At 40.1% G+C, this 15,970-nt stretch overlaps 1 protein-coding gene across 2 annotated transcripts in view; it reads left to right on the top strand.

Annotated features, from left to right (window-relative positions):
- tubgcp6 (tubulin, gamma complex associated protein 6) overlaps positions 1–15,970 on the top strand; it is a 44,824-nt gene that overhangs the window by 5,275 nt on the left and 23,579 nt on the right. Inside the window, exons 1-13 of one of the 2 annotated variants that reach the window (XM_047391530.1) lie at positions 100–136; positions 397–1,201; positions 1,313–1,476; positions 3,368–3,581; positions 6,809–6,967; positions 8,458–8,579; positions 8,735–8,798; positions 8,899–9,008; positions 9,133–9,224; positions 12,193–12,332; positions 14,581–14,730; positions 14,973–15,054; positions 15,470–15,558. In XM_047391530.1, the coding sequence (XP_047247486.1) occupies positions 132–136; positions 397–1,201; positions 1,313–1,476; positions 3,368–3,581; positions 6,809–6,967; positions 8,458–8,579; positions 8,735–8,798; positions 8,899–9,008; positions 9,133–9,224; positions 12,193–12,332; positions 14,581–14,730; positions 14,973–15,054; positions 15,470–15,558 (2,196 nt within the window). In that variant the 5' untranslated portion in view covers positions 100–131. Of the gene's footprint in view, positions 1–99; positions 137–396; positions 1,202–1,312; positions 1,477–3,367; positions 3,582–6,808; positions 6,968–8,457; positions 8,580–8,734; positions 8,799–8,898; positions 9,009–9,132; positions 9,225–12,192; positions 12,333–14,580; positions 14,731–14,972; positions 15,055–15,469; positions 15,559–15,970 lie in introns of those variants that run through there. The other variant, XM_047391538.1, reaches the window with a different exon arrangement.

The raw sequence follows: 15,970 nt of genomic DNA on the forward strand, positions 1-15,970 counted from the left end.
TAAGGATGAAGTGTGAAATATGATTTTTTTCCCTCTACTTACCTAATGTGGCCTCTTTTCTCATCTAGTAAGGGCAGCGCCTGTGAGTGGACAGCAAAGCCTCGGTGACCTGTACCCCCTTGTCTTGTGTCATGATGTATGTTTGGATGGGTTGTACTGGAATTCTAATTTCCCCTCGGGGATCAATAAAGTATCTTTGAATTGAATTGAATTTGAATTGAAAAGGTTACAGTTTAGTTATGCTTCTGAAAATGATCCTACTTTTTGTTTAAAATAAGAATGACCTGTTCAAGTTTCTGTGAGTCTTTGCAAGTTGTGGGTAGTAATTTATTGTGTTTTGCAGTTCAGAGATAGTTCTTACACAAAATGACAGGCATGTTTTTATTTCCCTCCAAGGGTCCGGGACAGCCGCGCTACCATGTATGCAAGCTCAAACAATCCCACAAAGGCCGGCTCCAGCAGCAGCATCACTGGGCTGCTGAGCGCTCTGTGTGACTGCAGCCTCTCTGGGGTATCTTGGAAGCGTAGAGCCCTCGGAGGAGTTTCCAGAGAAGGTTTCCACCGAGCTCTCAAAAAACGGGCATACAGCGCCCTGTTGTCTAAGCTTTTTCAAGATGGCACCAAAGGGTCAGCCTCGAGACCGAGTGCCGCAGCCAATACTCCACCCAGGAACAAAGTCCTAATGATGTGTTTTGACTTGCGAGTGGCTGGGTGCCGGGAGGAAGCCGAGGCGCTGGAGGACCAGCTGGAGAGGCTGCATGAGGGAGCGTCCTCTGGTCTGAAAGAAGTAGACTCTGTGCTGGAACTCCTGGTGAGTCTTGCCGGCTCTGCACCTCCACCTTCTACCTCTTTCAGCAGGGACTATATGAGGCGAGAGAGGCCCGTGCTGCGGAGGCCTCGACCCTGGAGCTACCAGAGCGAGGACCTGCAAAGGCTTGAGGCCAGGGCGTGGGGTCTCGTGTGTGCAGAGGAATGGGGGACTTTGGAGACTCTGTGTGGAACTCAGAGGTTGATGTACTCTCTGCCGGGGACAGGGTTACTGGCTTTGAGGACTAAAGTGGAAGCAGAAGAAAGATTTGAGAAGGAAACTAGGCTGACATTGTTTGGGGCACTGCAACACACTCGAACATCAGACATGGACATCAGACTGGACCTACCTCCTGTTCCCAGTAATATTGATGTTACTGGGCTGGCCATCAGGGTAGGTGACTGATGTTTTATCTCCACAGATACACTAAACTTTTCAGCTGTTATATAACAAACTAAATCTATGCCTATTTTACACATTACATGGACTGTGTTATCTGTGCAGGTTCCTCATTATTTAGATCAGTCTGAGGACGAGGGCTTCCAGTCAGCCTCCAACCTGACCCCAGACTCTCAGTCAGAGTCGAGCCCTGTTCCAGATGTTGACATCTGGGAGGCTGTCCGGACATTTGAGCCTGGAAGACGCCGCTGCTGGGAGTCTGTTGGCTGGTATATGATCCATTTGCTAATTATACAAGTACATCTCAGTAAATTAGAACCTCACTGAATAGGTATGTGAGTTCAGTAATTTAATAAGTGAAACTCTTATATGATATAGATTCATTACACAAAGAGTGATGTATTTCACTTTTTTCCTTTTTCTTCCTTTCTTCGCACATTATTTTTTGTTAAATTTAATGAATATGGCTTACAGCTAATGCAAACCCAACATTCAGTTTGCGAGAATATTAAATGTATTAAATATAAATTTCAGCCTACTGAAAGGTATCTCCATGTATTGTACATCAGAAGCACTCAACACTTAGTCTCGGGTCTTTTTGTATGAATTACTGCATCAATGCAGCGTGGCATGGAGACAATCAGCCTGTTCTGCTGAGGTGTTCAGGAAGTCCAGGTTGCTTTAACAGAAGCAACCTCAACTCATCTGAATTGTTGGTTCTGGTCCCTCATCTTCCTCTTGACAATGATTCATATATTCTATATAGAGTTTAGGTCAGGCCAGTTTCCTGGCTAATCACAGTACACAGTAACACCATGGTCATTAAAGCAGTTTCTGGTACCTTTGTCCGTGTGGGGAGGTGCCAAGTCCTGTTGGAAAATCAAACCAGCATCTCTAAAGCTTGTCAGCAGAAGGAAGCACTAAGTGCTCTACAGTTTCTGGGCAGATGGGAGTGCTGATTTTGGACTTGATAAAGCACAGTATCCTAACACTAGCATGGAACATGGCATCCTGAATTATCATTAGTTGTGGAAACGTCTCGCTGGATCTTGAGCAACTTGGATTCTGTGCCTCTCTTCTATTCCTCCAGTTCTTTTTCTCCTATTTACTGAACTCCTATCACTTGAAGAACATCTCCAGGATTAAAGGACTAATGTCTCAGCAGGACCTTGAAAAACTAATTCATGGGTTCATCTTTAGTAGAATTGATTACTGCAACGGTGTCTTCACAGGTCTGCTTAAAAAGTCGATCAGACAGCTGCAGTTGATCCAGAACGCTGCTGCCCGCGTCCTCACTAGAACTAAGAAAGTGGAACACATCACCCCGGTTCTAAAGTCCCTACACTGGCTCCCTGTAGCTCAAAGAATAGACTTTAAAATACTTCTGTTAGTCTATAAATTCGTGAATGGCTTAGCACCAAATACATTACAGACTTGTTGTCAGTGTATCAACCAGCCAGACCTCTCAGGTCTTCTGGCTCAAATCTACTCTGCATACCCAGAACCAGAACCAAACATGGACATGTGACAGCTGTAACCCATGTCCAGGATATGTCTGGTGGCTTTTGAAGCACTGACTCCAGCCCCAGTCTAATCCTTGTGAATTTCCTCTAACCTCTCAAATAGGCAGCAGTTATTCCTATTGCTTGTTTCCCTTTTTTTCTACGATGCTTTTCCTTACACTCAACTTTCTAATAATATGCTTGTATACAGCACTCTGTGTCAACCCAGCCTTTTAAGCAATGAGCTGTTGTGGTATTAGTGACAGACTGCTGCCTTGAGTTAATTGGACTTGTCCTGCAGACAGATTGTGAAGGTCACAACATGGTCATAAGATAACGTTTTATATTGAAAATCCTTTATTTGTCTTATTTAATATTCTTATTTCCTGAGAAACTCTCCTGAGAAACTTTTAATTAGCTATAAGCCATTATCAAAATTAACGAGCACTAGAAAAAAATAAGCTTAAAAACACTCTGATATCATGCAAACGTTTAACAGGCACAATTATTATTATTATTATTATTTTTTTTAGATTTAGAGCATTGTTTAGTTCAGTTAAGTAAACCACAGACTCTCCGAGAATTTTAAGAAAACAAAAAAATAAGTGCATATTTCTTTCGAGGACTGAATTCCTTTGTTTTTTTGTTGTCCAACTAGCCCACCAGGAAAAAAGGAGTCCATCTTTCTCACAGAGGGAGGGAGGGAGACTTTTGACCAGCTCTATCGACTACGGGAGGGAGAGATGAGGGTTGTGACTTCTGGTGCATCTTCTCCTATCTTCATGCTGCCCCAGGACTCCCAGAAGCAATTAGTATCCGACCTCCTGAATGTTCTGATAGGAGTGGCGTCCACTACCTTCCCTCTCAACCAGGTAGAATTCATCATCATTTGTTAGACTCTGCAAGATGCACTTAAATGCAATCATTTCCTTTCTTTACACGCTGCCAGTGCACAGCACACAAAGAAATAAGAATCAATGCACATTTAGTCTGAGCTATAAACAAACGCAGTTCCTTTAAAAAAGCTTATTACCCTAAACCTTCAAGAGGACTGAGCCAAATCGTGTCAAGCCATTAACCTGATTAAACGATGAAGAAGTCAATTGCAGCATTCCTCATGTTAAAAACTAAACCACAGGGGAGACCAGCAGTGGCTTTGTGTCCCATTAAGTTTTTCTGTTTTAGGAAGGTTGTAGTTTTTTCTTTCAACACAAATTAACTTACGATTCCCTGATTTCCCCTGGCCCCTTCCTTATCCTGTTACTGCAGAAAGGTTTGACACCAACATACAATAATGTGTAAAGGCTTAGAGCACTTCTCATTTAGCTTTGGAAGATTCAGACCTTCTGGTAAACTTGAAGTTGTTAGGTGGAGTTTTTTTTCTATGAATTGTTGCAATCTTTCTTCCAATGATGGCAGTCAGACTGATCTCAGTTTGGAGAATCAAGAAGAATTTCTCAAGAAAGAGTCGAGCTAAAAGCTGCTCATAGCAGGACCATTTCGGGAAACTTCAAAAACCCAAAATGTTTAAAGCAGTTAAAAAAAACATGTGCCGCAGTATAATTATCTTCAAAATACCAGATTCACACAATTACTGGATTTACACAAAAAATGCAAGCAGATTTTATTTAGAACAGACCAAAAAACAGGTTTGCTTTCTTCCGCTAATATGATACATCTTGATTATTAGTTGTATCAGTGTTCGAAAACATCTTTCATATTCTACTTGATCTATAACATTTAATCTAATTTTGGTTTTGATACATACTGTTTCACCTCACTGTAAATTAGGTTGATTGTCAAAACATGCAAACTAGCAGATGTTTTTAATAACATTTCATAAAATTACATGTTTTTTTTAGATTTAGCTCAAAATGCCACTTTTTATTTACTATTGCAGGTTCAAAAACTTTCAACCCTTTCATGACGAGCATCTTCAGTGCACTTCTGTAGACCTCTGTAGAGCACCTCTCTGTTGATTTATAGCTAGACACCAGCTTCTAGCAAGGGAACCTTAAGCCTTCCTCATGGTCAATGGTCTGCTGCTCACTAATATTTTTGGATTTGTGTTCTTCAGCAACTTTTTTCAAGTTCCATCAGAGATTTTCAATGAAGTTCACGTCTTGTGACTATGATGGCTGCTCTGGTATCTTCCAGAACTTCTGTTTCCCGACTGGACTTTGAAATATGCTTGGTGTCATTTTTTGTTTATGTTGTCGCTATTTTCTGAAGTGAATTAATATTTGTGTTCCTGTGCTATTGCTGCACACAATGACAACTAAAATATCCTACCCTAGACACAGAAGCATCTTGCCAGGGCTCAGCATTCCTTTATTATTGCCAAATTATTCTGTTTCCAACCATTTCTGTTTCTGAGCAATTATCTATTGCCTGAAGTCCATTGATCTGGGTTGTCTCGGTGTCCTTCTCTGCAATCTGTTTGTGAGAATTGACCCATCTCACTGAAATGTAAAAATGACTGGTTTGGAAAGTTTTGAGTTGGAGGTATTTTAGATTGGTGGTTCTATCAACTGGTCATTGTTCACAATCACTCCTTACTGACAAGCCATGACCCAGGCCAAGGAAACTTCCAGTCAGGTTTTTAAATCCAGTCACTTATTAATCATAAAGCTGACCTGCCAATCAGAGAAAGCAGTAAATATAATTTTCTAATATACTCTGACATTGTTTTCATGGGAAATGTCAGGCTCAATGTCCAGTCTATCTGTCTTCACGCACATCTGTTCCACAACAAAGAAGCCACACTTAACCGAGCTAGTGCTAAATGCTAGGAGGGGTTTTTCAGTTCATGGGGCAATGAAATGATACTTGTTTGTCACAGTGCAGCACCAGAACTGAAAGCGGCCTCAGCAAATATCAGCATGGGGTCACATTGCAGCCCCACCAGATGCCTCTTCGTTGTTGGTAACCTGATGGTTCGTATGTTGTTTCTGAAAGGGTCGGGTATCCAGTCATCACTTCATTTTCAGATAATCTGTGTCTTTTATAGTCTGTGTCGTACCTGCGTTTCTCCATGCTCACTTGGCATTGGCAAACCTCATTTCCAGGTCTTCTTCTATGGTATGAAATGATGGCTGTCATCATAGGACACTATTGCGACCTACTAAATGTGAAATACGAGACTCCATTGATTTCATTTTATTCATTTAGTTTTTATTTATTTAATGTTTTTTGGGCATTTGTTTCCCAAACAAAGGCCTCCAGCCTAATAAAGTGGGTTCATGACCAACATTTGGATTTGGGTCCGCCAGTAGAGATGTTTGATTTTTGAAATGATATTATGAGTAAAGCTTGCTTCTAACTTGAATCCCTTTGGCAACATCTCTTCTACTGAGATGCAGCTAATGAAGCAATATTTGGTAGGATACTGTACCTCGTGTGTCTGACATTCATGCTCCAGGTAAAAAAAATGTGTGGCTAGTTGGGTGGATTAAAACTGCCCATAATCCCCACACAGGATGTACATCTTTAGTGACCGAGATGCTAGAGCTCACAAAGAGAGGTGGGCACGTCGTGTCGTGATAAAAAGAATGGCGGTAAAATGGATTAATCATCAATAGTATTGCAATAAAATAGTTTCCTACTGTGCAGCTCTACTTTAGACCAAAGGTTTGATAGACCTGGGGAACAATTGCTTGGGCCAGATTTAAAAGACTACATTAAAGTATTAAAACAATATTTTAAGAAATGAGATATAACTCAGCTTTGTTCAGAAAATGAACAAAGGGATGACACGGTGCAGTGAACAGTAATATTAGACCGTAGTTTAATATCTGAAGTTAATGTGATTTTAAAGCCTTTTTGCTTTAGTGACTAGATGTTTTTTATGACAGCAGTGGTCTTTGTGATTGTAAAATATTTTCCATGTTGTTTTTGTTTCCTCAAGTGAATGCTGCTTAGAAAGACAATATCTAGTTCTCATAAAACGTCTGCTTATGTAATCTAACTGTGCCTTCAGAAGTCATCCTGGAGGTGACTCTCCAACACCCCTGAGTTTAATTTTGTGTGTGTGGCCAATTTTTATTAGTCTGTACGGTTCCTTTAAAGAACTTTTCTAAATATGTGCTTTCTGCAACAGAGCGTTCAGTTTGACGTCAGGCCCGGTGTGTGCGTGTCGGGAGCTTCTCCAGAGAGTGTGTCTCGTCTTCTGGGGGAGTTGGCCCAATACGGCACCTACTACCTGAGGCTGAGCCGCTTTTCTCTCCAGAGTGCTGACAAGAAGGGCCTAGTCTTGCAGGTATGTTTGTCTAATCGCCATTAATTAATGCCATGGGGACCACATGTTTCCCTCCACTCATTTTCTGCACTAATGTCATTGCTACCTCCACTGTGTTCATCAATTTGGAAAGTTTTAATCGTCCCTTAAGGGATAAATTAAGACAAGCTAGCACAAATAGGCACAGTATTTTCTAAATATACAAAAGAAAGAAAAGTGTAAAAGAATTTATTGAAAGTACAGAAATGCACAAAAGTATGAGTGCATTAAACAAGGCCAATTTACACTTTTAGTTGTTTTACATCAGCAGAGATGGCATAACTTGCAAAAGTATGCTTAGTGTTAAATCTTTTCTGTTTTATCACCATATAATCACAACCTTCAAAGGTTTTTTTTTGGGAATTTATGTGATAGGCTAACGCAAAGTAACCAGTAACTGTAAGCTAAAAGGAAAAGGATATATTATTTTTAATATTTTGTTTTTTATAAATAAAAAATGCATAATGTCTGGTTATATTTCGCCTTCTTTATTCTGATCGTCACAAATAACAGTGAATGCAATTCATTTCCTTCAGAAGTTAAGCCACATTAGAAATCGAGCTGTTCTGTGAAGGCCTCAGAGGTTTTTTAGAGAACGTTAAAGAGCAAACTGCATCATGGAGGCCAAGGAGCACAGCAGACAGGTCAGAGAGGAAGTTTTGAAGATATGTAAACCAGGCTTCGGTTATAAAACAATATTTTAATCTTTGGACATCTCCCAGAGCTCTGTTAAATCCATCTTCTGAAAAATAAATGCTCACAAATGCTGTTTATCCAGTCTGACTGAGCCTGAGCTAGTATGCATAGATAAATGGGCGAATGGTTTAGTCTGTTGCTGGTAAATACATACACTATATTGGCAAAAGTATTTGTCTATTTTGAGATGTACATGAACTTGATGACATCCTATTCTTAATCTATAAATTTCCAATTTGTCGATGGACCCACCATTACCAGCAACGGCAACTTTAACTATTCTGTAAACATCTTCCAAAAGGCTTAGGAGTGTATTCATAGATAGATGAGAAACCCAGAGTGGCAGCTTCTGCTCCAATTCATCCCAACTGTGTTCAAGAAGGTTGAGGTCAAGGCTCTGCAGGTCAGTCAAGTTTCTCCACACCAAATGTTATACATCTGCAGCCATGGGAGTGATTGAAACACCAGAATTCATTGATTGGGTGGTGGGACCCAATACTTTTAGCAATATAGTGAATGTGGAAAGACACAAGTATTGACTCAAAATACTTAACAACAATGCATGCCAGACTTCTCAAGTTTATATTCGTAAAAAAATAAAAATATAACCATGTATTATTTCCCCTCAACTTCACAAATATACTCTTTGTGTTAGCTTATTACATAAAATCCCAATACAAAACTTTTAAAGTTTGTTGTTGTAACCTGAAAATGAGAAGTGTGAATACTTTTAGCAAAGCACAGCATATGGCTGATAATTTGTTTTCTTCTCCAAGGCGTTCACTGGTGGTTTGAGGAAGTATCTGCATTACTACCGAGCTTGTGTTCTCAGCACTCCACCTACTCTCAGCCTGTTGACTATTGGCTTCCTTTTCCGCAAAGTGGGCCGCCAACTCAGGTGAGATCACACCTCCTCCTTTTCTGCTGATGGTTTCTTTGTTTTTAACTTGTTTTAACCTTAACCTCACGCTGTCAGACAGTTCTGAAAGAGAACGGCTTGATGCACACGTCATCACATCAAGAACTCCCTTTTCTCTCTCTTTTACTCCAAAGGTACCTGTCGGAGCTGTGCTGTGTGGACGGCCCTTCGGGTACAGGCCAGGCCACCTTCCCTGTGGTGAGAGCTCTTTTATCTACAAACTGCAATTTGTCATCTATCAGGGCTGTGTTTAACCTTCCAGATGAGATGTCAGCTCTGTTCATGTGGCTCTCCTCAGGGTGTTAAGCTGCTGTCCTACCTCTACAGTGAAGCTCAGAGTAACTGCAGCAACGAGAACTATCCCGTCCTGCTGTCACTGTTAAAGAGCTGCTGTGAACCTTACACCCGGTTTGTGACTTTGCACCTTAAAATGAGAGATGCCTCAAAGTCCAGAGACATGACTCAACTCTACAGACAAGCAAAAGTTCTTCGTACTGTTTCTCTAACAGAGTCTCGGCTCTGCTTTGTTTAGGTTTGTGTCCGACTGGGTGTACAGCGGCGTGTTTCGAGACGTTTCTGGAGAATTCATGATCCAGGTCAACGAGGAATACCTTAGTTTCAGGGGTGAGATATCTCACACATATGAAAACAGAAACACACACAGAAAGGTAAAGCCTGCCAGCCAGACTGTCTATAGTAGGAGAAAACTCAGATTTAATTTGAGCCTTTATTGTCTAGTTGATTTCTCCTTGTGTCTATAAAGGACACCATGAAGTTATTGGAAAATAATAAGCAGGAAACTGAATCGGTCTCGGCTGTGGGGACCAGAATCCTCTCCACTCAGGAGGCCACACGAACAAATATTATTGCTTTATTCTTTTCGTTTAGCACACCATGCTGATTGTAAGAAAAAAACAGAAACTTCATGACTGGGCTTCTCTTAGATTTGCCCTTGAAAGCTGGACTTTCTGAAGTATTTTCATTTAGTCTTAATTAATCGGCTCCATGAGGAGAGAGGAGCTAGGACACGGGTTAGGACACAAGGAGATGAAGGAAGAATAAACCCAGCTGTGCTCTACAGAAAGTTACACACCAACTTTGTGGGTCTCCTTTCTTTATCTCCATGCAAGCTGTTTTTCAATGCCACGTCTTCTATCTTTATCTTTTACATTTCAATCACTGAGACTTAATTCTCAAATGCAGCTGAGATTTTTTCTGAAAATGGTTTGTTCTACTTAAAAAATTTAACTTTTTTTTAATGGACTGAACTGTTTAGTATTTAAATAACAGGAAAAGGGTTCCAGTCATTGTAATCTAAGATATGTTTTTGTTTGAAGATTCAGAACCCAATGTATTTACTGCCAGTTATGGTAAGGATGTGTAAAATGCCTTAAAATAAATTCATCTCTTGTTGCTGCAGCATAGTCTGACACTATGGAAAATCCAACCTTTACTTTGAGGACCAGAGTAAAGATTCAGTGTCAAGATATAATATATAGTAAAGTGTTTTTTTTTTTTTTTTACACAATCACAAATGTTACGATTAGAGGCACTCCTCTAACAATCAGTATAAAATAAATGTGGCAGAACATTTTTCTTCACCTTTATACTTCACATTTTTAAGTTGATTGTAGTGATTATAAGGGTCCAATTAGCAGTCCAGGAAATAATATCCGATGTTGCACAGAGGCCCATTTCTGTTGGCCATTGTTCAAAATGGAAAAGAACAAGAACATGTCCTACAAGGAAGGCTGATGTGTCTCATTACTCACTACAAGAAAAATGGTACCATCCCCACCCTGGTAGACAAGGACCAAACGTATCTTCCTCCCATGCACAGTGAACTACAGAGCTCATAGTTTTCATTTTAAGGCCATCCTCGGTGTTCCTACACAGTTTGAATGAGTATGGAGAAGTTTAGAATTTAATTCAAGTCCTTCCCAGGTTTGGATAAGTATGAGAAAATAAAATAGAGAATGGAAAACTATTATTATTTTTAGACTTTCTCTGTCCAGTTAACTAAATGTAGAATCCAACAGTCCATCTGTCCCATAATGCTTCAGTCTATTCATTTGTTTGTCCAATATCCGCCTGTCCATCCGTTCATCTGTTCATTACCCATTCTGTGTGTCCAGTATCCATCACTCCATCTTCTGCCTTCTGTCCATGATTTTTGTAGATCCGTACTTAAAGCCTGACCACTGTATAAATATCTTTCGTTCATTTAAACAGGGGGTTTGGACATAAAAAATGGGCTACAAATGAACTGAGATGGCTTGAAAATGGAGTCTAGAATAGTATGGAATTCTGAGATGGAGAATGTGTAGGAACCATGTATGCCTCTGCAATAAAAGGTGTATTTATTTTGAGTCTTGGGATCCCCAGAATTTACTGGAGTGTGTTGCTGGGGAGAAGGATATCTGGGCTTTTCTCCTGGACCTTTTACCTCCATCCATACAAAAGATGGATGTAGCTTTTTTTCTATTCGTACAGATAGCTAGGAACTTTGAATTATTATTACATTTATTTCTGTTTCCTTAGGGTAGAAATATGATGAGGTCCATATCTCGTATATCTCTTATATAATAAGAGAACATGTTAAGTGAGGCAGATTTGCATTAATCCTCATAAGTCAGGAAATAGTGACAGTAAAATAGCTTCTGTTTTAAAATTGCCCAAACCTCCAGCCTGTCAATAATTGCATTCAAAACAGCTGCAGCTGTGATGGAGGAGCCTGAACGAGGATGGTGATTTATTTTGCCACCACACAAGTCAGGAGAATAAAAAAGGGAGTAAAGAAAGATCTCCAAAGCTCTGAGCTACAGTATATCTTTCCTTTTTATAAGATTATCTTTGAGGCAAAATTACCAGGGGTAAGCATTTTTTGTCAAAAATAAAATCTATCCGAAAATAATCCCCTTTTTTGACCCAGGTCAAATATCAGATCATTTATACACATAGGTGCTGTCAGCATGTTTACCTGTCATTGAAAATCATTCATGGGTACGCATGAATATTCATAATTCTCACAAACACAAATATACAAGCTGTTACTTTTTAATGTTGACATTGGCTGATAAATACAGCGAGTGAATGAATGATTATAGCCTGTCTAAACATTGTATGTAACGCAGCATCCCATTCAAGGTCACATCATCACACAGGCTCTGTCTGGCTAACAGTTTCATTTGCTCATCGGCTACACCTCATCAATTCCAGCAAACCTCCTCGATTCTCGCTCCTGCCGTTTGAAGGACACAGATATCACTGTTCTCTTCGAACTCCGTCAGCCAAGGAAGCAATCAGCAGCAGCAAAGCTTTCTTGGCAAGCCTCAGGGTTCCTGTAAAGCACCCTTGAAGCTCGTGCATTCATGTTCTCTTGTGCTTTTTGCTCAGGATCAGTGAGCTAAGTGCTGACAATTACAGGTGTTAATCCAAGCGGCCAGTTTTGCCATGCCCTGTAAGTCATAGTAAAAAGGAAAAAGTTTAAGGCTAAGTATGCCTCCCTCACTGGTAGGTTTAGGCGTTACATTCATCAGAGGGTATGTCTTAATACTGGCAGAATCCAACGTGTATGTTTGAATTTCTGCAGACAAACACTTCTGGGTTCAAGGCTACACTCTGATCTCGAAGGATGTGGAGGACTGTGTGCCAGTCTTCTTGAGACACATTGCCAACGATGTCTACGTCTGTGGGAAGACCATAAACCTTCTCAAAATCTGCTGTCCACAGGTTAGTTTTACGCATTTATAACCATTCATGCAAAAGCAGAGGAGAGATGTTTTAATGCACTTGAGTTCTGCGTAAAATACTCATGTTGCTTAATTAATATTTATGTATTATTCAGAACAGACAGGAATCTCCCATTCTTGTTTGCAATGAATTCATTAAGCATAGAAATGAACTGTTAACTGTTACTAACTGTTTATTTTCTTGTTTCCAGCAAGGACTCAATTGTTTGTATTTGGTAATAAATGCACAGACTGGCTCTGCTTACCTATGGTACTTGTCCATCTGTCACCATATGAGGTTTTGTTTTATTTTGTAATTCCATTAGCCTCTTAAAAATGAAACACATTATTATTTTGACATAGAACAAGTTTCTTAGTTTTCTTAAACTAAGAAACTTGCAGAAAAAAGTGCTTCTATAGTGAGCAAAGGTTAATATTGTTACATATTTCTGAGAGAAAATCTGAATGATTGGTGACAGATTTTTAGCATTTAGGTGATTCTTGAACAGAAGTAGACATAAAAATGTCACCCTGCATAGCAGGACATTATGATGAACCGTTGTGGATAAAAATGGAGACTAGAAAATGTTTTTATTGAGAATGATCTAATGAATCTAATATTTTACATATGACATAAACACATTTTAAGATTAATTTAATGAACAGTTAACTGTAGTAATATCTAGAATTTCTTATGTATTTTCCTCAATGAGTCAGAAATCCCAGATTCTAGAGGAAGTTGATATGAAATGCATCATATTAAAGATGCTGTAAATCTGATCATTTGAGCTAATCAGTTCCTTTAATTCAAAGAAATCCAACAATGCCACGCAAAAGTATTCACACCCCTTGAGCTGTTCCACATTGGTAAACCATACCCCTCTATTAATATTGAGATTTTATCTAACAGACCAACATGAAATAATGCATAATTTGAATTCGAACAATAAAGAATACATTTCTTCCAGGATTGCCCTGTATATAGCACCATTTGTTATCTGATACACTCTGACCAGCCTCCCTGTACCCGCTGAAAAAATGCATCCCTGCAGTATGATGCTGCCTCCACTGTGTTTTGGTGTGGGGTAATGTACAGTGTTAGTTTTCTACCACATGTAGGGTTTTGCATGTAGGCCACAACATTTCTATTTTTGTCTCATCCAACCAGAGAACCTTCTTCCACACGTTTACTGTGCCCCCTACATGGTTTGTGGCAAACATTATAGGAACTTTTAAAGATATTTTTTCGGCACTAGTGGCCTGTATTTTTTAATTTTTTTGACAGTAGGTAGAAAGAGTGGGACCCGGGACGGCAGCTTCGAGGACAATAGCCCCTGTATATGGTCGCGCATTTAACCCCTACACCATCAGCGCCGTGCCCATTATAGGAACATTTAATGGCTTTTTTTATCAATAGCTTTACTCTTGCCACTTTTCGATAAAGTGTAGAGTTTTAGAGTGCACTGTTAATTTGAGGCTAACCCCCTGTTAAAAGATTCTCCAACCTGAACTGTGGTGGTCTGCAGCTCCTCCAGAGTCACCATAGGCCTCTTGGCTGCTTCCAAATTAATGCTCTACTTGTTCAGTCTGTCGGTTTAGGTGGACGGCCATGTCTTGAGAGGTTTACAGTTGTGCCATTCTCCTTTTATTTTTAGTTGATTGATTAAACTTCTCCATACCTTTATCTCTGTCCAGTCTGGCCTTTCATTTGTCTTCATGAGACTGTTTCTTCTCTATTCTATAACACATCTTTCTAACTCCTCTGAATGCTGTTAATTGCATTATATTTTATTTAGGGGTATCAGTAAAAGCTGCTTTTCAGATTTGTATTTATAAAAACCAATATATAATCTTTCCCTCTTTTTCACAAGTATGTACAACTTTTGTTGGCCTACCACATAAAGCCCCAATTAAATACGAGAGTTGTAGTTGCTTCAAGACAAAATGTGGAAACGTTCCAGCGGTGGGAACACTTTTGCAAAACTTTGTACTTCAAAACAAGCTTCTAAATCCTGTTTGTGTCCAAATCTCTCCCATATGTCATCCCAGATTGTTTGCTAGTTTACTTTTGGATCTAGCAGTGAAAAGGAGTTATACTTTCTGACAGCTGGTGCAACATATTTTGTTTGTGAAATGAACTCTGAGGTTATAAAACATGATGTCAACATGATGAGTCATCCAAATTAGCACTTGAAGCAGCGAGCCTCCTTTTGCAGCACTAACTTCTCGCCAAATGTGTTCTTCCCCAGCACTACATCTGCTGGTCGGAGCTGCCGGTGCCTCGCATCGCTGTCACCTTCTCCCTGCAGGAGGTGGAGGAGATAGAGCGAGAATGTGCGGTGTATCGTGGACGCATGGAGAGGATTGCAAAACACAGCGCCATCAGCAGGGAGGAGCAGGTAAGATCACATATGAGCTCTGTTTTTACCTTTTTATTTTGAAGCTCTAGTATTTGATGTTGTAGCTTTTCGTACCTTGATCTGTTGCTTGTTTGCTATTTAAGGCATCAAGCTAGCTTGTATGGCCTGCACCATGTGTGCAGCTGGCAGCTGTGACTGGCAGAGATTGGGGAGGAGAGGTGAGCTCCAGAGTAGGGGGATAAATCTTTGTTAATGATGATTTCTGGCCTGTCTATTGTTAGGCCCTGCGAGCAGAGCGAGCGCGCCAGGAGCTGATCAATCAGGTCAGGGAGTCAGCAGCCAAAACCCTGGAGAGCATCCGAGGTTAGCGTCACACTTAAGCATTCAGAAACACTGGTTTTTATATAGTTCATGAAGTGGCTGAATATACCTTCAACATATGACATTAATTACACTTCAGGTAAAATGACACTCATTCGCTGTATGATGGCTTGTCTTCCATTACCCTAGGTTGTGAAATTTAACAGTCACGGAGTTCACCAAAGTCTTCACACCCTTTTTCTCTACAGAAAATGTAAAATAGTGTTAGCAAAGGGGGATGACTGGCTTGGGGAATGCCTGCTCAGGTGCTTTATGCATGACTCGGCTTATTTGAGTGTGAGGCAGATGGTGGTGTTGTTTTGTGCTGCAGCGCGCGCGTGAGAGGGATGCGGATGTTGAGTTGCTTTTCTACGAGGATGGGTAAACAGCCCACTGCTATCTCCCCCACCTCCTGCAGGGCACCAGGTGTCGCAGCGTTTGGCTGAGGAGGCCAAGAAAAGGGAACGCTTTGAGGAGCTGAAACAGCACCTGGAACAGGAGCAGGAGGTAGTTGAAGTGAAGATGCACGTTTTTTTTGTTTTTTTTTAAGTAGCAACATATTTAAACTGTGTATCCATGTTTACACAAATATTCAAGAGAAAGTGTATGTTGTCTTATGGTAAAAAATGCAAACTACTAACACAAACTACTAATAGGTCGTTGTCTTACCTGCAATTCTCTGTGCCCAATATATTGTTAGTTTAGTCTTACATTAAAGACTCCTGAAAGAAGCTACCCAGAAATTACCACAAAAACAAAACTATTTCCACAACGCAGCCATTGGTGTGTTTCCTACCATCCTTATCTGTATCTATATCGTGGCTTGTTAAAGTATTTTCACAGTTTGTCACTACATAATGAAATTCTGTGCAACAAAGTGCCTTCAAAGTCAAAAACTGTTACCTCTGTTAAATCTAAT

This window comes from Girardinichthys multiradiatus, chromosome 2, assembly GCF_021462225.1.
Source record: "Girardinichthys multiradiatus isolate DD_20200921_A chromosome 2, DD_fGirMul_XY1, whole genome shotgun sequence".
Taxonomy (NCBI): Eukaryota; Metazoa; Chordata; class Actinopteri; order Cyprinodontiformes; family Goodeidae; genus Girardinichthys; species Girardinichthys multiradiatus.